At 44.5% G+C, this 22967-nt stretch overlaps 1 protein-coding gene across 10 annotated transcripts in view; it reads left to right on the forward strand.

The window, feature by feature from the left end:
- phldb1b (pleckstrin homology-like domain, family B, member 1b) overlaps positions 1-22967 on the forward strand; it is a 116795-nt gene that overhangs the window by 33439 nt on the left and 60389 nt on the right. For 9 of the 10 annotated variants that reach the window (XM_037119269.1, XM_037119278.1, XM_037119296.1 and 6 more), the window contains exons 3-4: positions 1235-1358; positions 3094-3264. In XM_037119269.1, coding sequence (XP_036975164.1) covers positions 1235-1358; positions 3094-3264 — 295 coding nt within the window. Of the gene's footprint in view, positions 1-1234; positions 1359-3093; positions 3265-7457; positions 7886-22967 lie in introns of those variants that run through there. The other variant, XM_037119313.1, reaches the window with a different exon arrangement.

Genomic DNA, 22967 nt, shown 5'->3' on the forward strand with positions numbered 1-22967 from the left:
TGGAAATGACCTCCCACAGTGAAGACATTCAGACTCCTCTCCTCAGCCCCACAGAGGAGGGTGGGTCTCTCTGTCTGTCAGCCTCATGCATTAGTGAAGCAGTAAAACAGAAACATGAGTGTCTTCTCTCCCCTCAGACTGCCCGTTAATACAACATATCCACATCGCGTCATGCATAAACCAAGTAGTTCAGTTAATGGACAGGAAATGATTGCTGATCAGGTCTCATTCACAGTGTGCCATTTATAGTGCAGACACACTTGTGCAAATGGAGACAGACGTATAGATTACACACAGTATGTTGCAATGTCTGCAAAGCTGTGAGTGACATTATATTTGTGCAGAGCTTCAGTGCTGGTGTTCCCCAGTCACTTACTGATAATGAAGCTCATTTACACAAGTTAGTTTACAAGTTATTTATGAAGATTTCTAATAGTTGCTTGGCACGAAATACGCGATTTGTCAACTGAAGAAGATGTGAGAGATCTGCTGTAAAACAACTGTGAACAACTTGACCCTTGTTCTACATGCTGTTGAGCTTTGTACCTGCATTTTCCCAAATGTGTCCCGACAATCATCCAATCATCAGATGATGCAGCAGATTGTGATGTGAAGCGACTAAACCATTTAAACATGACCTCGCCCGTAAACATCTCAGCCTGAGTCACGTCAGTTTAGATACAGTGGTTATTAACGATGAAGACAGCAACTCCCACAATCCCACACTAGTTTCGTCTCTTGTTTTGTTTGACTGAGAGACCCCTTCCGCTTGAAGGAAATTTCTAACAGCCAATGGTCCAGACATGGCAGCCTGTCACACCAAACTGTTGAAGAGACCTGCCAGTCCACTGTGTCACTTCTGACCTCTGTTGGCTAGTTTGCATTAACAAATATGCAACGTCCAGTTACATTTTCAAAAAAGGCATAGGTAATACTTGGTCAAGTTCAGAGAAAGATCAGGGTTTCTCTTAAAATAGACTTACATATAGACTGGTACTGCAACTTCATACATGTATTTATTTTTGTGCCCAGGTGAGGCAAACCGTCACCCTCACACACTGACATCTAGCGGTTCAGCAAGTCTAGAACATAAGTGTGATTTTTGATTCTATCACAAATAAAATGAAAAGGGCAGACAAGTCAAGTTTAATGCTACTCAAACACAAAAAAACTCATTTATCCAGACCCAAGAACTCAGAACTCACAATTTGTTTGCGACTTTCTTTTTTTCTAGAGCACTCCATTGGACCTGATCGAGACCGGGAAGGGGCTGAAGTTCCAGGCAGAGCGCCCCCACCTGGTCAGCCTGGGTAGTGGTCGACTGAGCACAGCCATCACCTTGCTGCCTCTCCCTGAGGGTGAGACCTCGACTGCAGCACCATCACACCAGTCAGCCTCAGAGACTGACGTAGATCGAGCCACTGACGTTACCCTTTCAGAAGACACTGCTGTTGTATTATTGACCACTCTTGCATTATTCACTCAGTTAAAAATCTAAGTGCTGCAGATTTTACCAGTGAAGTCACAACTTCTTACATTTCTGACTTCACTGGTAAAATCTCCAGCACTTTGTTTGACTTGTAGTTGTGGTCTTGGTTTTACAACATGAAGTTTGTTTAAAATGGTTTTACTGCAGTTACCCTTTCATATAAAGACCCACAACACACACACACACACACACACTTATACCCCTGGTGACCCGACCCTGTTATCACCACTATATCTATCTTTCGTCCTTGTCTGTCTCTTTTGTCTGAGCTGCAGGCACTTCATCACTTTCTGTCTGCTGACCTCTTGGCCTCTGATGTGCCCCTTTGTCTGTCTGTCTGTCCGTCTGTCGATTGTTTCATGGCAGGCACAGTGTGTGGAAATCATGTTTCTATGGCTCAGAATTCCCCTGTGATTTCCACTTGGTATTTGGGGCACACCACCATCGCCTTTCTAGTTTCAGGTTGATTCTCTTAATGAAGTCTCTGAGGAGATTGAGTCACCACAATCCAGATGAGGCACACCTCTCTCAGTCACCTTCAGTAATGAGTTACCGCTCAAAGCAACAGGCTTACTGAACAGCAGTAAATAACTTTTTACCCCTTTTTTGCCCAGAGATTTGCCTCTCAGGTTACATGCAGATAGACCATATGTATAGGCTGCTGGTGGTGTTGGGAAAGTTATTTTCAAATACACTAAGCACAAATAGTAATGACATTTGTGTTTTGTAGATTATTTCTTGGTTGTAACAATGCCTCTTGGCAATATACCATTGGAAAGCCTGTTTATATCCCTTTTGAAAGGTGCCATGTTTGTAATGACCATGCATTTGCGGGATGAGCAGCAGAGCTGAGTATTTGGGTTCCGCCCAGGAAAAAACTTTGCCAGACCTTCTCTGCCAATGTCAAACAGATTATTCTGCTGTTGCTATTGACTCTTGTTTTGAGTTTCTGGCACCCCAGGTGCTGACAATCAGGTGGCTGATTGGCTTCTGATTGTCAGCACCTGTGAACACGGCCCTGCTACAGCGATCAGTTGGTGTCGGCTCCAAGAATCTGCATGCCACGTTTGACTGATCTGGATAGGGCCCATGCAACGAGGCAACTTCAAGCTGGTCTTCTGCAAAACCATGTTGCTGCATTATTTGGAGTGAGCCCTAGTATCTGAATAATCAACTCTGGTAACAAGTACCGATCGGGAAATACTATGTGCAAGAAAACTATGTTTCTAGGCATTGCACTGTACACATGAACGCTTGAATATAAAAGTGGCTGGTAGATTTTAGAATTTACCAGCCAGAGTGGCAGGTGGACAAAAAAGTTCATTTCCATCCTTGGCGCGCGCACACACACACACACACACACACACACACACACACACACACACACACACACACACACACACACACACACACACACACACACTTATCATAATTGGATATATTAAAAAAAAAAACAGTAATCGGTTCAACCATGATCACGTAAATGTGTCGTGAATCCATTTTAAGCATTGGTACAGTGCTGTATGTAACCAATCACATATTAAATGTGTATGACAGTGTTGGACCACATCACATATTACTCTGACTGTTCTTCTGTCCACCAGGCCGGACCACACTGGGTCATGGACCCATGGACATCAGCATCCAGGGCCCTGGGGTGGCTGCCCAGCACTGCTACATAGAGAACAGGTCAGGGCTCATCACGCTGCACCCCTGTGGGAACCTGTGTGCTGTGGATGGGCTCCAGGTCACACAGCCCGTCCGCCTGTCACAAGGTAGGAATCGGCCTGTCCCACAGTGCACTCTGCCATACTGGGTGGTTACCTGCGGTTCGGTTTATTTACCAACAGAATGCTTCACCTTTGCGTGGATTTCCATTTCTCCACTGTAAAGCAGACATCAGAGGAAACCAGTGACCACATGCTCAGTCTGATCCGTGGTGTCTGCTGTCATTTCTGCTGTCTGCTGAAGTGTATGATATCGGTTAAAGTAATCCATAGATCAGCTCTCGGCCTGGTCAATGAAAATGCAGCGTCGGTACCTGCAGGTCTGTTAGATTAAATACACAGCCTGTGCTTTGAAATTGATTGAAGAACAGCCTGGGCTTCCTGAGTTGATACGTTAATAGAGCGAGCTTTGCTGTGCTCAGGCATGCAGTTATTGAAGTAACCAAAGGGAGAGATTGAATTGATTTTCACTCTGCCACATGCCTGGGTGGATCTTAGATTGGATGCCTTGCAGGATTTTACTGAAATGATCCTCTGGGACTGGCATTTTAAGGTGAAGCGCTGCTTTCGTGGAGGGCAGAGCTGCCTGGAAACGTAGGGAAGCTGCGGCACCTCAACCTGGACAACAGCACAAGGCTCCTGTTGATTCTGGAATATGGAAATCATCAGATAAAACATGAATAAAGCACAACATACTCTTCACTCCGGTATCCCCCACTGTTGCCCCCTAGAAGCTAAATCATCATCAGATGATGGCTGGTGGGTTCAGGGTTCAGGTTCTACATGTTTCAATCCCTGTCCCTGAACATTACAACTCATTTTGCTTGCTGTGATGGTTGCTCCTGTTCACACTGACCACTACAAGACTCCTCCTTAATCTTAGGAAGAGTCCTAATCTATCCTCTAAAGTTGGTTAATACAAATTCCGTGATTCTTTATGTGATCCTCGCTCCACCACAGCTCAGCAGGGATCTGTCTGTACAAACACAAAGAGGGATTTATGAACCTAACAGATTGTAACCTGGTTAACCCTCATCACATTATCTTCACTTCAACTTTGGCAGAAAGTTTTGCACTGAAGGACTATGGATTTTATACCGCATCACTTGCACTGAGATTACTTTGGAAAGGATGAAGGACTACAGCAGAACATGCAGACTTTTTTTGTCCATCAGGGCCTCTGATGATTGCTTCAGACAGATTTTAAGAAATGGGAAGTCATCCTGTAAACTATGAATCAGTTTCAGCAAAAACGGACAAGCGGATGCATTTTCTGCATCGTAATGCAGCTCGGAGCTGCTTTAATACATCAGAGAGGAAGTAAAACTGTTGGGATCTGGTCATGGAGACTCATCGAAGTTCACATCAGAGCCTCGGAGGGAGTTAAAGGGACACCACTCATCATTACTCACAGGATGTGAACTCCCCTCTCTGCTGCTGTGTGATCACACACTGCAGTGTCATTATACTCAGGCAGGCGCTCACCTGTACAAGATATACTGACAGCATAATCATAGCCTCTCTGAGTGCTCCCTGCATGACTGTGTGTGTGTGTGTGTGTGTGTGTGTGTGTGTGTGTGTGTGTGTGTGTGTCCCTCTGTCTTTTGGTATTTCAACCTGGACTCTGGCTGGGTAACCTGAGCGGGGACACAGGGCTATTTATACTGCCCTTCTACCCCAGACGGATCCCGCTTTGGCCCCAGGGAGGGTTTCAGGTTGGAGAATGAGTGTGAGGGTCCGTCAGAGTTCACTGTCAGGCTGCTGAAGAGCTGTCATGTACAGCGAGAGGGGCTGAAGCGGTGGTCGTGAAAGGAAACAGTTTCGGCTGTGCTCATGTGTCACTGCAGGCTGATGTAGATCTAATTTCACAGCAGGAAGTGGATCAGACATCATTGGTTACACAATCATTTTCTTACAGCTCCCATGAGTAATGTGCATTATATGAGTCATACATTATAGTGCACTTAAAGACAGGTGAGTGGACAGTCCAGAGGCTGCATCAGTGTAAATTATGACCAGACGCTGTCATGCTGTCTGCCCTCTGATTTCCTTTTGATAATAAAGACTTATCAGCATTACAGTTTGTAGAAAAGCAGCAGCAACAAGTCAGTATTGTTACAGAGTGCTCAACAAGCGTTTAGTGGTAATCCGCCCGGGTTTACATCATAAATCTGAAGAGCCGGTGGAGGGAAATCCTGACAATGAAAGGGCATGTAAAAACTACTGTAAGCCAGTTTGTTCAAAGCAGGATGAGCTGATGTTTTAAAGGGATCAAGGCTGGGCGGCCTGATTCAGCCTATCAGAGAGAAAGACGGCTCGGGTAAAAAATCTCAACACTAACGGAGGAAGACACTCAGACAAGCTGGTTTCTGACTGAATGTGTCTCTGTGGGTGGAGTGATAAGTGATGACATCATCAGTTTAACATGAAAGGGGCTTAAGTTTTACTGCATATGTGAAAAAGCAATATAAAGTCCTTTGTGGCTCCAGAGGAAGCCGCATGTAATCTGATAAACTGCCTGTGGTGATGTCACTCAGGGGCTGCGTTGCATTGTGGGTAATGTAGGCACGAGGTTTTGAAAAGGAAGAGGTATGTGTGGAGTAAAAAGGTGATACCTCTGTTCTGCTGTATTGATTTTTGTTTTCATTTGTTTGTAAACTGTCCACAACGAGTCCTTTTCAAAACCTGCTGCCTTCATCACCCACAATGCAACTTGGCCACTGAGTGACATCACTGGATACAACTTAAAGGTGACTACATGCAGCTTCCCCTGGAGACCCAGATGACTTCATACTACGTTCTTCACTTTTGCAGTGGAAGCCCTTTAATGCTGTTTGACATACCAATGCAGGTTCAAACTGTTTAAAGGTGCACTTCACTGAAAACACCTGTACTTTGTCTTGTGGCTGTGGAACAAACTCAAGAACATAACCCTGATCATGTCAAGAGGGTTATAACAGCTCGGGCTTGGAGACGGACACACTTGATTCAGGGAGTTCAAAAGTTGTTAGCATTTATCTGGCAAGAATGTAACAAGGTGGTGTTGAACTACATTGTGGGCAATGTAGGATTGATGGGGTTTTGAAGAGCTTCATCCATAAAAGGAATAAAAAGTCGGGATGTTTCAGCTTCTGTTGCTTTGACTGAAGCATTTTTTTTGCAAAATACTCTACTTGAATATAATTTTTAGGTAAGTATACTTTACATGAGTACTTCAATTCAATGCAATGTCATTCTTGTACTTGATTTATTTGATTGATATTTTGCTGTTTGACATTTTACATACAAAACATCAGGGATGCATCTCTGTAGCTTCAGTGCAAAGTAGTGCAAAAACAGCTCCACCATGAAGAGCTACAGCAAGCAAAGGCTGCGTACACATGTATGCATCAGTGATGTGAATGATATATTCACTATGCATTCTGACGATAGTATTACTCTGCTTTTAAGTTGCACTTTTACACATAACTTAGTATTTCTTATATTAAGAATGAAAGGATCCCAGCAATCCTTTGACCTCAGCCCTCATGCAGCCTCCAACTGTTTTTTTTCTCAGTGTCTGTTTGTTGTGTTAGTAGGAACACACTGACTCATAACAAATTAACAGCATGTAACCAGTCATATAATGTGATGGCGCATGCACACACACACACACACACACACACACACACACACACACACACACACACACACACACACACACGCACACACACCGCTATCATAATATTTTTTGCAGATTTAATGTGCACACTTGTACTGAATACTCCCTCTAATGTGTGTGTGTGTGTGTGTGCGTGTGTGTTTATCGCTTCACCTTTGCTCTTGATCAGTTATCAAAGAAAGAAAGAGAAAGAAAGAGAGAGAGAGAGAGCCACACCTTGGCAGCTCTCACTGACTCACATCAGCTTTATGAACAGAACAGCTTGAACCATTCAGGCCATCAACATTAACACGCCACATATGAAATGATATTGATCAGACCACTTCCTTTACTATGGATTGGTGTGTGTGTGTGTGTGTGTGTGTGTGTGTGTGTGTGTGTGTGTGTCAGTGGTATCTGATGCTTCACTCCAGGGGTCTCTGTCTTCAGCTACACTCCCTCCTCTGCCCCCTCTGAGTCAGGATCTCAACCTTCTTTTCCTCCTCCTGCTCCTCCTCTCTGGTTTCTCTCCCACTCCTGGCTCCCTGACAGCCCAGCCTCTCTCTCTCTCTCTCTCTCTCTCTCTCTCTCTCTCTGCGGGCTGAGAGATGAGTGTGAGCCAGCTGTGCCACACACACACACACACACCGAGGGAGCGTCTTTACTCCGTGGACGGGGACAATGGACGGGGAGACCACAATGACAGTAACGCTCCCGCACTGGGTTTGAATGAGCCGGGATATACCAACGCGTCAGTGGATGAGCCGTGTTTTAACAAGTGGGCAAGCCGAGCAGACAGCTCCCCTTTGTGAACGCTCACGTATCTGCGGCATATATTAGCAGAGTGTTGGCTTTGAGGATTATCATAACAAAAGCGCGTCGGGACAAAAAGCCCATAAACGCTCCTGTTGTCCACAATAAGTGCAGGAGCGGAGGAAAAAAAAACCAAAACACGTGGCTCGGGATTTAAAGGAGAAGAGGCGATGAAAACAGCGCAGGAGCGGAGGAGTTTCATTCACTGGAGTTAAAGTAAGTGGCTGTGCCTTCACTGTCTGGACAGTTAGTATAGGGTTCGGGATGCGTTCACGTCCGTGTGACCGGACTTGTATAACGTGAGGTGCCGGTGTCATTAAAGTTGCAGGGGCTGTGGGGAGGACGGGGACCAAACTGAAGCCGGGTCCTCCTTCAGACAAGCTAGCTAACAACACTGTGGGCACCGGTGTTGTGTGTCCTTGCACTGCTAATCGTTGTCCTTTTTAGTTCGCTTCCTTCAGAGCGCACACCTCCGCCAAACTCCCTTTAAGTATCTGATTGATTTAACTTGGCACTTTCTCATGGGTGAACCACGTGTAAGAGAACATTACTTACAGCTTTCCGCGAATTAACAGTGCTTCCCTATTTACTTCGGCGTACATGTACCAAACATTACTGTAAAAATATTTCAACCTGTTCACAGTTTGCTTGTTACCCGAAGTGTCTCCCGTTGCTGTTAGCAAACCAAAAAAAGTTCGAATTTTACACATATTAGGAGAAGCTTTGTATTAATTTCAAGCCGAATTTTTAGAGATACTCTTCTTACGCCATTGAGCTGTTGTACTCACGTTTCAAAACGAGGACATGTGGACTACATGCAAGAACGTTCTTAATTGGCAACACTTTGAACGGAGTCTGGACTGTCACTGGACATATCCAGCGTGAACACCTGCCCGAACGTCGCAATCAGTCACTGAGTCCAGACTTCCCCCCCTGCCACCATGTGAGTTCTGTTTATAGACTACAAACATATACAAGTCTGCCAGATCTGCTGAGACCCCATCCAGCCTGGCATGAGCAGACCTCACTGTGTCTGTCTACTGTTACACTGCTATTCCTGGTTGCCAATGTGACCTAACCAGGGCTGCTAACTGGAATAGAAAAGAGCTTTCCTCTCATGCGTTCCGCTTATTCAGAGGCCTCTGGGTCCAGGAGTTGTGATCATATCAGACAGGAGCTTTCTCACTGAAGGAGTGTGGTCCTTCTCTCTGCTGCTGCTGCTGCGCCTCCTCGACATCCGTCATCTCTGACACATGGAGCTGACCCCGCTCTGAAGAGAGGAAGCGAGGACTCAGAGAGAAGCCCCTCTGCAAACAGTCATCAGGCTGCCGTGAATGTGACGTGGGCTCCCAGCGGGGCCCGGAGCACCGCTCAGACATGTGTGCAGGGCGGCGGGGGCAGCTCAGCTCAGAGAGGGAGGGAAGGAGGTGGCAGCAGCTGGTGTGCATACGCTGGATCACTGTGTGCCTTCCTGCGTGTTGTCGTTGACACAGTCTGTGGTCATACATCCTCTGACTATGCCGAGGTCAAGGCAACGTGTCCGATGAGACAGACGGTTAAATACAACAAATATACCAGTGCTGTGTTCACACTGCAGGCCTCCACACTCAATAAGTGAGGGAAAAGACGAGCCTCCTCCCCCTGTGTCCACCCTCACCTGCCTCAGCACATTTTGTTTACAGTACATGTCCTTGAGTTTGAGGGAAATAATCTCCTCCCCCCGAGGGTGTCTCATCTCCTGACAGAGGCAAAATTAGGCCAATTGTCGGAGTCAAATCATAGAAGATTTACTTACTCACGTATCCAGACGATGAAGATGGACTGATACAACTTCTCACGTCATCTGCAGACACTGATTGGCGATCCTCTATCAATACTCTTCTTTTCCAAAGATTTAAATATGTATTCGTAATTCATGGAGGTTAAAGGGATAGTGCATGTTTTTTGAGCCCAGACGCTCAGCTTTGTACTGCAGTGAATGGGGTCCAGGTGCAGTACAAAGCTGAGCGTGTGGGCTGGAGCGGCTCTCTACTTCTCCCAACTGAGGCTGCGCTGATCGGTGATTATGGTGGGGAACAGCTCGACTATAGATATGTGCTTCATATAACCCCATTTCAAAAAACACAAACTATCACTTTAAATGATGCTGTGGCACTGGCTGAATGTGACTGTGGCTGAGTGGCCGACTGATATTTACAGTGAGTAAATAGAAGAAAAGTGTTTAACCTACAGTCGATTAGTTACCTACTGCATGTTCGCAAACCAGCATGTTTGAAAACGGCATTCGCTAACTCTCGCGCAACATGCATGTACAAAAACATTTACAAAGAGCTGTCATACAAAGGCTGCAAAATTCTTAGAAAACGCTATCCTTGGTGTTCTGTCAATTATTACCTCAAGTTCAGCCACAAAATGTCTTTGTGGTGCACGTTAATATTTTGCATCAGCAGGAAACAGGCTTCCTGGCAAAGTCCTGTCTCTGTAGCCAGGCCAGTGTTTTTGATGGTTACAGGATGCTAACGCTCTTTTTTTTTTGAGCAACTGGTACGCCGTTTCATTTATGCCTGATGATCTAGGTTAGCGTCTTTATCAGGTGAATACTGCTAACATATTGCGTAACCCACTACAATTAACAATGCTAAGGCGCTGAAAGTGCCACTTGTAAGTTAGTTTTTATGATATACAATGATATGATATACAAGTTCCACAACTTGTCACCCATATTCGTTGCCCCCGTGACCTCTGCAGGAAAGTCAAGGATGGTACACGAAATGTACTTCCTGTTGTTATGTTTGAGTGTCCTGATCCTCAGTGTAAACTTAATAAACGGCTGTCAAAAGTTCCACCAAGGGAGCATAAGAAGTGTATGCACACAGGTGCTAACCAGTGTGTGAATCTGCACATAATGATTCATAATCTCATTTTACTGCAGCCAGCATGACATCTAAAATACATAGTGAAATGAAAGTAGCACTTCATGGAATCAGGGTCTTCTTAGAGCTGAATGAAACTGTAAGACGGATAATTAGACAGCTAATACAAACCCAGTTTGATTGGTATACACAGGAGATCTCTGTAAAAGAAGCCCTTTGATTTGAAGCTCTGGAGAAAACAATCTGAATCATACCTGATCAAGTGTAATTAATTAAGGAAGGTGCTCAAGAGGATGTTTGAACCTGGACCTGCTTGTTGCCCGTTACTGACAGGTTTGGATGCATGAGTTTGGCTCAGTTGAATTAGATTCTGACAGGACACAATCTATACATGCAGACAAGCAGTGCACATTTAAGAAACACACCTTTTAATGCAGATGCATCCAGCAACAAGAGCATACCACGAGATGAACTGCCTGCCTAGAGCTCACCTCTAAACCACATGTAGCTCCCACAGTGAGGTTTAATATTGATGGATCCTCCGGCCTGTGGCCATCTGCCTCTGGGAGCGTGTTTAACAGCAGGGGATTGGCTTCAGTTGTCCTGACAATAGGAGGAGGGGGGGTGAAGGGGGGCAGGGAACATCTGTTCGGACAAGCAGTAACCAGCCCGCGACACGTTACCGTGATGAGCGTCCGCTGCAGACAGCAGCTGACAGCCCGCTGGGCGCTGCATCCGGTCGGAGACGTGGATGATGTTTTAAATGAGCGCACGCGGATTTTACACCTGACGTTCCATGTATTGCTCAGGAGGGGTGCACTGTGTGAAAAAATGGCCTGCTGCTCCTCTGAGTTCAACTGTCTTTCGTCTGTCTCTCGTCCGCCCCTCAGTTTACTGAGAGTACAACACTGAATTGCTGGAGAAAAAGTCTGAAATCAGATTTTTAAAGTTGATTTTGACGAGTAAAACATTTTTCTGTTTAGGTCGGTCTGTGCTACAGAACCCTTTTTGTAAAGTTGGGAAAGAGAAAAAAAACATCAGAATATGAATTCAAATATTTGGAGTGTCAGATTTTTAAGTCATCGCAACTAAATATATGTTTTATGGTGTCAGTTAGTGAAATGCATGTCAGGAGCTGTGTGTGTGATCCACACTGGAACTGAATTAGCTGCTCAACATCAGCTCAGAGGCGTGTGTGTGTGTGTGTGTGTGTGTGTGTGTGTGTGTGTGTGTGTGTATGTGTGAAGCAGCTTACTAGGAGAAACCGCTGTCTCCAGATATCCTGTATCGGGGCACCTCACTGGCGTCGCAATCACTTCTTCCAACCTTTTTATTTCTTCGGACGGTTATTGCCACATGATGGGAATGCAGGTCTCGACCCCTCCTCTTCCTCTCCTCTTCCTCTCCTCTTCCTCTCCTCTTCCTCTCCTCCTTCTCTCCTGTCTAGTCCCATACAGTATCTACCTCTGGTATGTGCGTCTGTGTTTGATGGCCCCCTGGCTCGGTGAAAGGCAGTCATTGATTAACTGGTGGCTTTGACTCCCTGGCCTTTGCTGAGGCTGTAAACCTTCAGCTTTCCATAGCAACCGTCAGCCATAGTTTTGGGCATCTCTTTGTCTGCAGCACGTCCGTAATTCAGTGACGTCCCGCGCTGGCGGTTTAGTGGTGTCGCCTTTGTCACACACACCAGTTAAAAAAATAAAATCACGTAAGGACCTGAGTTTTTTCCTCACAGTTAACAGTGAATTAAAGTATCAGCCACTGCAGAGAGTTGGTGAGGAGGATGCATTTTGAGATGAGAGGAGTGAAGTGTAGCAAAGCTCCATCAATAAACAGCGTTCCAGTGATTTTCTGCTCGCTGCTGGGGCTGAGAGCTGCTGATACAGTTTGTGTAGCGCTCCCATCATGGTCCCAAAGATTTTCTCCGAGCTTTCTTAGAGCAGGCGATACAGGGTGCTGTAAATAACTGTGCGCATATTTTCTAAGCTGTTTATAGATGTGTTGAGTTTCTGCTTGCTGTAGGATTTAAAGCTGCTTTATTAAAGCCACACTGTGTACATTTTGAAAGCAGAAATAGCACCTTCTTCCTCTTTCAAACGAAAAGTTGAATTCCTAAGAAATACAATTAACTCTTGCTCAATTCAAACTTTATTTATATTGCTGCAGTTTCCTGATGTTAGTATTCCTCTTCTCTTGTGTTAGGACCCTGACAGTGGGGCCATGGCCCTAGATTTTGCAGTGCTCCAGCACTGTTGCTACTAGTGGGACGTTTTTGACCAATTGAGCAAGAAGAAATTGGGGCGGAGCTAGTGGGTGACAGAAATCTCTCTAATTGGCTGTTCAGGATGAGAATGCATGCAAAGAGAAATAGAAAAATGAAGGGAAAGCTGCTTGAGTCTGTCGCTGTAGTATCCATGACTTCATCCATTTAGTTTGTGCAGTTTGTCCTTAGTTTTCTCTCCTCCTCCTCTTGACAGTGACATGTACAACTTGTTATCAGACGCTGCTTTATCATAACAATAGTTTGTACTCTGCAGTCTTCTGATTTCCCTTTTTAGATGATGAATACAGATTACTGCCATCTTGTGGCATGGAGAGCTGTTTCCTCTCACACAGGCGCAGAATGCAGGAGCAGAACCAGAACTTCCTCTGCGAGATCAAGCCCAGAGAAAGAGTGCCAAGACAGTTTTCGTAGTGGTCAAACCTTAGAGGCCAAACCGTGAAATTGTATCGTCACGTGATGCACTCGGCCCCAAAAAGACATTTGTCATAAGCTAACATTTTGAAGCATAATTGTTTTTGAGCCTCTCCGTCCCCGCAAACTGACTCGTTTTACTGTCAGAATTTAAGCTTTTTGGTCCAAAAAACATTTGGGAAGTATAGAAGAGCTGCCTGATTAAATTATTTTATCTCCATTCAAGTCAGCTGGGAGCTGAACTGGAAGGCCTGAACTGGCTGTGGTTGCCTTTATTTTTGCCAGGCTGTGAGATCTGTCCATATCAAGCAGGAATGCACGAGGCTGATCACTGAAATCGACATAGATTTGATCACAAGCACGGTTTGAGCTTGTATAATCATCCAGCCTTAGTCCAGACCCCTCAGAATCAGATTTTTTTTTTTTTAATGCAGTTGATGATTGCAGTCAGTTTGGACTCAGTTGGGATGACCATCTCATTGTTGCCATTAGAAACTTCACCTGAGAGATATCCAATGAAAAGACCTGACAGAACTGCATACACCGCTTTGATACCAACACTCGTCCCGTTTCATTCCTGTCTGCACACTCTCCTGCTGTCCTGTGACCATGTGTGCACGAGCTAAAATATGTTTTCCCAGCCCCTGTCAGGCCGGGTGGTGCAGAGGGTATAACATGTGACAGCAGTCATGAAGCCGCAGCCACGACGTGCTGCTCCACAGAGCCGCTGTTTCTGTAAGTGAACTCTACATTGCGATACATGTGAGCGGGACTTGATGAAACTCTCCTGACTGCATGAACTCATTGGGGGAGTATGTGAAGCGTTCTCGCTCTGACCACCTCTGGTTCCTCTGATCTGATCTTCTGGGAAATGTTCCTGAGGTTTAGTCAACACACTGGAAAGATTTAATGTGGTCGTTCCAGAGTGAAGGAAAAAGACGTTATTCGAGAAATGATGGAATATTTGGTCCACAGGCACTTCTTCAGATAGCTTGAGCAGACAGGGGCAGCGAACCACTCCTCCTGTAATGCCACAGTACCCTGAGGCATGATTTGGCATTTAGGTGGACTGACCTGAGTGGTCCCAGAAGGACCTCACAAAGGTTTACACTGATCATTCCTGTCGGCTCTGGTATTAAAGAAACAGTTTTAAACGATACTCCCTGATTTACTGTCAGCAGCTATTTCACTTTTCATTATTCTTCCGGTTTTATATATGGACTGCTGTGCAACAGTGATGTAACCTGAATGAAAAACAGCTCATTAATTGTGTTAAATCTCACATCCAGAAGAGTTATTGTAGCATCTTTAATTAGGAAAACGTCACTCTGCTGAGTGGAGAGGAGGTTTTACTAGTTTAAATGCTCCAAACTGAATTGATTGAAAGGCTTTCCGTAATTCTTTAATGAGGGTTTTTGACAGAGAAAATGAGCCGTTTGGAGATGACATATTGGGCTCTATGACATTGTGACGGGCAGTCTTCACTCCTCTCTGGCATTTTTCATTAATAGATTGTTTGAAAGAATAATTGGCAGACTGACAGTGATGGCAAGACCAAATTAGTCCTATTTTTTTCTACTGACTGACAGCTTCTATTTATAGATTCTCACCTTGGCTCAATCTGTATCCACCCTTGTTTTCATTACAGTATGTGCTCTATAATCCACTTGTGTGTTCCTGCAGTTTTGTTAGAGAATGGGGTTGAAGTGTCCTTGTTTGAAGGTCCTGACTTTCTTTATGTGTCCTCACTCCTGAAAAGGTGCCATACAATTATCTCCACGCAGATAAAAGGCTTGATACCATGCTGTAATGAATGACAGCCCTTAGATACTTTAACGCAGCACTTTGAAAGTGTCTCCCAGCTGGGTATTTGTTTGGTTCTTGGTTGAAGTGGAGCCATTGTGCAGCACAGTGCAGGCCTGAAACATGCTGCTGCTGCAGTAATACTCAGAGAGCACTCAGTGTGATGAAGCCGGTGATTAGAGCGATCGGTCCTGCGGTGTCCAGGGTGAAATTGTTCTCTCACACCGGTCAGGGAATCAATCTAACTGATTAACTGGGGGTGGGGTGTCACGGTGCACACACACATGCACACACCTCCACTCCCCTTCCTCTCTGTGAGGCCAACATTGCCCCATCCTTCCCTGTATGACTTCATTGCAGTTACGAAAATACGTCATATTTTCCTGCACAGCCGTTGATTAAACAGATCTCAGTCCGTACGGCGGCTGGTTTTGCCGAGCTCAGCCTCAGATGAAACCAAATCCCGAAGTGCTGGCTCTTGGAAGAATCCTGACATGCTTATATCAGGTCAGAGGGTTCTTATGTAGGAGGGGAGGAGGAGAAGAAGAAGAAGAAGGAGAGATACTGGTGTGTTTTTGAATATCGCAAGCCAACATGGCTGTGCCAGATGATGTTTTACTGCTGCACATGAAACCGAGCAGGAACAGCACAGATCCAAATCACCGCTAATGAGCTGTTGCTGATTGATGGTGTGCCATTAAATGTTAAGGATTCAGTTCACTAATGTAGTGCTGTTTTTATAGTCAGTCCATGCAGTAATGTTGGTGATGTCCAACCTCCTACAAGATACATATTTAAGATACCGGTAAGTCATGTCATTCCCTGGCACAGTGCAGTAAAGCCATTGTTTCCTACCAATAAAAGACAGGAGTGGAACACAAATGAAGTTGATCCATGCTGTTTGTTAGTCTCTGGAGTAAGATTTAAAGGAACAGTTCACCCAGAAATGAAACCCAGTCATTGTCCCATCCCTCCATGCTGATGGAAAGTCGGCTCAAGTTTTGTAGTCCACATTCTCCTAATTGACTGAGGTAGCCGGGGACTGTTTTGAAACGGAAAAAACAACCAGTAAAAAATCAGATGGTTCCATACAGCCGGTCACAAACTGATCTGAAAAAACATCATTTACACCCTTATTTACACATGTGGTTGAGCTCTTGCACCCACTCCAGACAGGGTGGACCTAGATGTGTGGAAACTTCTCGATTATAGGATGCACCGTGATGCAGAATTAGAAGATTCTGCAGGATGCAGAGACAGAGTAAAGCTGAGAGTCTGCAGCTCATGTTGATGGTTGATTGTCCGGCCTCAGCTGAAGTCGCGTCTCGACGTTGCTCCCATGCTTTGAATTTTGGGTGGACATTAGGCTGACGTTACTGATGCAGGAGGGATGTCTGAGCGAGGCAGAGACCCTCTGCGAGTGACAAAAAAAGTATTTATTTAAACAGACATCTGTTATGAACTTTCTGGGAATCATGAAGTGGATGAGACTTCTGTCTCACGATGATAACTAATCATGTTAGCAATTTTTTTTTTTGCAATGTGCCAGAGTATAGATCATTGAGGAGGCTACACGCTGAGAAACGTTTTGCATTCGAATCTTGAGGCCAGTGAGGATTAACGCCTCTCGTGGACACTAACACCTTTAGCTTAGCAGCCGCGGGGAAGATTTCAGCTTAAAAAAGGGTGTAAGTGTCTTTTCAAATCAGCTCAGTTATAAAGATTTGTTTTTTTTAATCCTCTCTCTTTTGATGCTTTAAACTTAACAAAAGTGCATTACATTACAGCCTCTATAGCTGCTGTATATTATGTGAGGAGAGTTCTCATAGGTATGGATCAGTAAAACACATAAACCATATCCAACATGGTGAGAGAAATTAATTGCATTGGCAATACTCAAAAATCTGTTCGGTGTATTGTTGGAATTTGTGCTTACGCCTCCTAGTGTGAACCATGCCGTGACCATGAGATCGAAAACAGATTTTCTGCTTTCCAAACGGCAAATCAATGGCACTTGTGCTTGATGTAAAACAAATTTTGTAGATTCTTTTGAATTTACTGAGAAGTAGTTGCACACATACTACCATAGAAAACCAGAGGGAATGTTTCATTTCATTGGGAGTTTTTAAAGCAGCTGGATGGATGTCGAGGATAATGCAGTCAAGATGTGCGCTGTTGTGTAAGAGCCAACGTCTTCATGGGGCTGTCATCAGAGGCAACATCAGCAGGAAGCACGAGTACTGCAGGCCGAGACATGATCTACATGTGATGAATTTATTAGACACACTGTGAATCTATTGTCGAGGTATGATCCATCTTTTTTTGAGCATGTGTTAAATGTATTTAACAGAACACAGACACACACACTAGAACACAGAATTGATGGTGGGAAAGTCTGTGTTGCCTGTGAGCTGAGAGGAAAGAATGGGACCTGTCAGGTTCGAATCATTCGTTTCCATTTAAACCTTTATGAGTGTTTGGCCAGAACTCATTTTAAAGCTGGACTTTTCCCCCCGTGCTCGTATAAACAGAATGAATTTGACCAATGGATGAGCATTTTAGCCTCTGTCAGCTGATTGTTTCGGTCTTCCAGCCCACATTAACTTTGTATGTGGCTGCAGCAGACAGCTGTTTCCAATGATAAAGCTCTGATAAACCCACCGTAAGCTCCCTGCTCGGCAACAAACGGCAGACAGACAACGTTGGAGGCGAGCTGGTGAACACTGTGGAGTATTTAGCAGCTAAAGAAACAGATGGCTCCCTGAGAAGCTGGTGGAGACCAAATATAGAGCTAAAAGGAGAGCCTCTGCTTGGCTCACGTTTGTCCGATTGATAGAAAATAAGCAATTGTTGGCTTACATGTTAGCTCTATCAACTTCATGTTGTAGGTAGCTGTACCTCAGGCGGTAGACTGGGTCATCCAGTTATGGGAAGGTCACTGGATCAAATCCTTGGCTTCCCCGGCTGTATGTCGAAGTATACAAACCCCTAAACTGCCTCTGCTGGGAAAGTTCTATGGAAATTCAAGACCATTTAACTTAATATGGTGATAATATATCAATGTGGCAAAAAAAATCCATTCATGCAGATTTAATGAACAGAAAGAAGGGGAAAAACCCAAGATCCATGTTCATATTTTTCCATCACACTGATGGGAAGTGCTTCAATAAATCTGTGTACTTTCAGGGAGAGAGACCAAAATTGTTAGTTTCAGCAAAATAGAAACAGCCTCAACATGCAGATCTTAATCTGCAGAAACCCATTCAGTGGTATTCTAATCAAATCAGAGTGCACGTCTCAACACTTGTCCTTCATTTCAGCCAAAGTAGCTTGTTTGCATTCCTCAGTGAAACCAAGGTTCACATCTAATCTACAGGGTTTGTGCACAATGACACAAATGGACAGTAACTGTCCAGGACTCTCAGCACACTAGCTTTCATGCCTGAACCAAGGTTTCTTTTACCGAATGAATCACTTCCAATCTAGGTGAGGTACAAGAAAGGAAACGGAAGCATTTGAGCACAAGGATTTATTTACCGTACATGAATGTTCCATTTTAACCTCCACTTTCTGCTCAATATAATGAAATAAATGGATGTGTCGCGCTCATGCACATGCATCGTATAGATCACAATTCATCCGTGTTCCACACACTGCTGTGACAGCGGGTCGAGGGTTCGTAACAAGTTTTGGGGCTCTGGGGGACCACCCTGCTCGCTGTGGGGAAAGTTGATCAGCAGAGCGCCCGGCCTCCATCACCCCTGGGTTCAGCTCTCCTGTCACCTCAGCTGATTAGCTCCTATCACGACTGATCAATGTAGAGAGCTCGACCTTTGAAGGGGATGCCTCATATTTTAAAACCAGAGCTCTCCCCAGGCCACCGAGGGAGACGTGCGCTTGATATGGCAAAGGGAAGGAATGTATATCGGCGCGTTGCTTGTGCAGGTTTGCACGTCATCACCATAACTCACTGCTAACTGGCTGATGTCTGGACAGCTAATGGTAGACGAACTGACAAATATCAACTCCTGTTATCGAGAAGATGAAGTCGTTTAGTTGTTGAGCAACATTCAGACGTGCCAGAGGAACAGACTCATCTCAAACATCTCTCTCTGAAAGCCCCTCCAGTCTAAATAAAGGACTTAGTGGTTTGAGGTGTGGCTAATTTTTTTTTTTTTCTGCGTGGTTAGGGTTTGGCATCTCCCTGGCCTCATTAACCACCCCCACCCCGGCAGTCTGTTTCATATGAGAGCAGCGTGTCTGCAGCTCAATCTGTGCACTGCTGGAGATAAGGCTGGAAAAGGCCCGTCATCTGGGTGGAGACTGGACACCAGAAACAGACGGCTGAGATAAGCTGTAGACGAGCTCCTCTCCTGGTCCGACATGTTGCTCAGGATGGAAATGTCACAGCAGACGTCTCTTCGTACATCACTCGTATCCACTTTATGGACTTTACACCAAGTTGCATCCATTAAATTACCTTTCATTCCTGTAATTGCAAAATGAAGCGGTGCAGTTTCTCTGCGTCAACACTGTGTGGGTGCCCTGTAATGAAAAACAGCATGATTTATGATCCTAGCCTTCCCCACCTCCTCCTCGCTGAATATGATACATGGCCCTTTAGAGCATCTCCACATTCTGAGCCATTTCAGGGGCCTGGATAAATGCCCCTGTGCCCCGAAGGACCATAAATCTAGACATATTTTGTGGAGATCTATTGTCTGACACTCCCTGAAGTGTGTCCTCGCTGCGGGGAGGATCCATCATGATGAGTAGCTGCGTGGTGTCGTAATGGCTGAATTGATGAGCGCTAATTGGCATCAAGAGACTGCCAGTGATGGAATTGAGCGACGGCGTTTCACTGAAAGCTTAAAGCACATAAGCTGATGAGGAGAATAGCAGGTGTTCAGCTGCATGTATGAGCGCGTTGATTTGTGATTCAACCGTAAATGTTTAAAGGTCAGTTTTGGTTGTATCTACTGCCCGTTTTCTTTTCCAAATGTCATGATAGGTGAGTTAATGAAAAGTAGAAGTAAAACGGCAAATGTCATGTTGGGATGTGCTTATTGAGATTGGAGATGTAGAGCATGAGGGCATGAGGGTGTCATCTTTGAGAAGCAGCAGCAGGGGGGAGGCTCAGTTTGCAGCAGCAGCAGTCAGGTGAATGCTGCTCAGATTTTCTGTGTTGGCAGAACATTGTCTGAATCCTCCTCATCTTTAACCACTGGTCGATACTCATTGATCTTTGGTTAGTTCATGCACATTAATACATCTTGTCTCCAATACACATGCTGCTGTAGACAGCCACTGATGAAGGGCCCAGTGTGTAGGGTTTCCACTGGGCTGAGCAATAGATGCTGCTATCATACATACATGTATGGTTTTAGATTTTGGATGTGATTATGTAGATATGACACAAAGTGTTCTCTGGTGTTAAAGGCCCATTACAGTGAAGTGATGTCATTTCCTCAACTCACCAAACTTGTCTTTACCTATTTTGTCATTATATCTACATTATGGATGATTATTGATTAAACGACTCCACGTGTTAATATTTTGACAGGGTATCAATAGAACATTTTTGATATTGAGTTCTTTTAGTCAGAAATATTGTGATTAGAAAATATATATTGTGTATTGGGATATAGCCTAAAAATACTGTGATCTTATTTTGAGGTCATAATGCCCATCCTTGGTTCACCCTTGTGTATACATATTGTAATAGAACATAAAATGTATATTTGTGGTGAAGTGTGTATGATATATGGTGTAAGTGGGACATGCTGATAGGGTTGAGTGATGTCTGCCGAATTGGCATATGACTGATTTAAATTAGCTCACCACTGTAGCTGCTGCTGTTTCCCACTGACTCTGCTCTGACATGAATCTCCAAGTGTCTCACTCTGCAGAGGAAACTAACTCCCCTCACCACCGACATACATCCCTGTGCCAGGTCTAAAAGTGTCCTCATATATGTTACGTATTGCTCCTTAAAGAGCTAGATGGTTCAAAATCACCACATGTTGAGATACATGGTTTTCACTGAGCAGAAATGGACTTCAAAAAAACACAATTAAATAAGTGAGTAGACTTCATTGAATGCCGTAAGCTTCCACTGCATCCTGTCATCATTACAGAAGACAATACAGTCCCACAGTTCACGGCGGTACACACCACCACTGTTCCTGAATGAGCAGGAGCTTCTCTGTGCACACAGTATGTGTGTGTGCTCTGTTTTGTTGAGTCATCATATGCCGATCCCTGGTGGCCTCTCTCTCTCCTGTCAGTGACCACACACAAACACACACACACACACACAGGCCTGTAGGCTGCTGAGGTGCAGGGTCAGCCTCCCTCTGGGGCAGCAGTGAGTGTCAGCTGCCAGCAGCAGTTTGTGCTGAGAGAACAGTGCAGAGAAAGAGAAACGTCCTCTCTCATCCATCAGCCTGCAGCAGCCTCCCTCTGCACCGCTGAGGCCTGCTGCTCCACACAGTAACACCAACACTGAGCCTTACTGCGACTCACTCACAGACACTATGGAAGTTGTTGGTGCAGTTACATATGCTGGATGAATGCACGAGTATCAGTCAACACTCTGCTAAGCTCTCAGCATTAAGGAAATATGTGTGTAGTGCCAGAATAAGTCTTAGTTTATTAAGTTTATTAAACTTTATCTTCACTTGGATGTGACAGTTCTTGTTTGCCCAGAATTCTCAAGTGTTAAGATGCAAAGGTATGTTGTGTGTAGTAAGCTAAAACTTGAACAGTTAACGAAAAATTATGAAATTAACTAGCTAACTAAAATGAAATTCGAAGGAGGTGGGTTGACAACACAACAGAGTGCCATGTATTATCTACAGTGTAACAGGAAGCCATGATTTTGTGTCAGAAACAAAGTCTACAGTCTCCAGTCATGCTAGCAGCTCTGTGAGGCTGCAGTTAGCAGTGCCACAAGCTAAATGCTAACAGCAGCCTGCTAACCATGCAACAATGACAGCGACATGCTAATATTAAGCAGTTAACCCAAAATGTTTACCATCTTCGCAATCTTAGTTCAAGCATGTTGGCTAGGCTATTAGTTCTCTCAAAGTACAGTCAAGGCTGACGGGACATACACACTGTATGTTTCTGCACGATTATACAAGGCTATCACATGATGTAGTTAAAGGCTTTCTACAGACAAACCCTGAAATATGAATCATTGATACAATAAATGGGCCTATACAATCAAACCACTTCACATTAGCTGATACAGCTGTAGAATCACGGGATCACAGGCACCGTACATTGTTGTTAATGTGAACCTGATTACCAGTTTTACAAAAATGAAAATAAAGTGTTTTAGGGATGCGAGACTATTGTAAATATACAGTATTTTTTTCATACATTTTTTTTTTTATGAACTAAAAACTGGACTAATATGGACTAAAACACAACTAATATTATGCGATATGTATGTATTATTGTGGTACATACTTTAAGGTTACTTGAACAGTGTCGGAACATCTCATGTCAAATTAAAACTAAAACTATCATTTGATTTTGAAAAATGACTGTCTTTATGAGTTATTTTACCGTATTTGTTGGCACCAGCAGAACTTTGATGTGTTTTTTGGGGTTTCTCTTCTACAGTGTAGCCTTCATTAATTGTCAGCGGTGCAGTTATAAACTTTTTTCCATCATTGTTTCCCAGACCCTTGAACACATAAGCTCTTTGTCTGACAGAACTGCTGAGTAAAAACGACAGAGTGCAACAGAGCCGTCGCCAAACCCCCCCAGATCTCAGCGTGAGAGATGAGTTTGTCATGACTGTGTCAGACAGACGGCGCTTCAAGCTACGTTCTTTTAACCAACATTTTGGTTGGAAGTGACTGAATTGATCTTCACCGGGGAGATCATGTTGGTGCAAGTCAGATGTAGGGGTGTG

Source organism: Acanthopagrus latus, chromosome 2 (assembly GCF_904848185.1).
Source record: "Acanthopagrus latus isolate v.2019 chromosome 2, fAcaLat1.1, whole genome shotgun sequence".
Lineage (NCBI taxonomy): Eukaryota > Metazoa > Chordata > Actinopteri > Spariformes > Sparidae > Acanthopagrus > Acanthopagrus latus.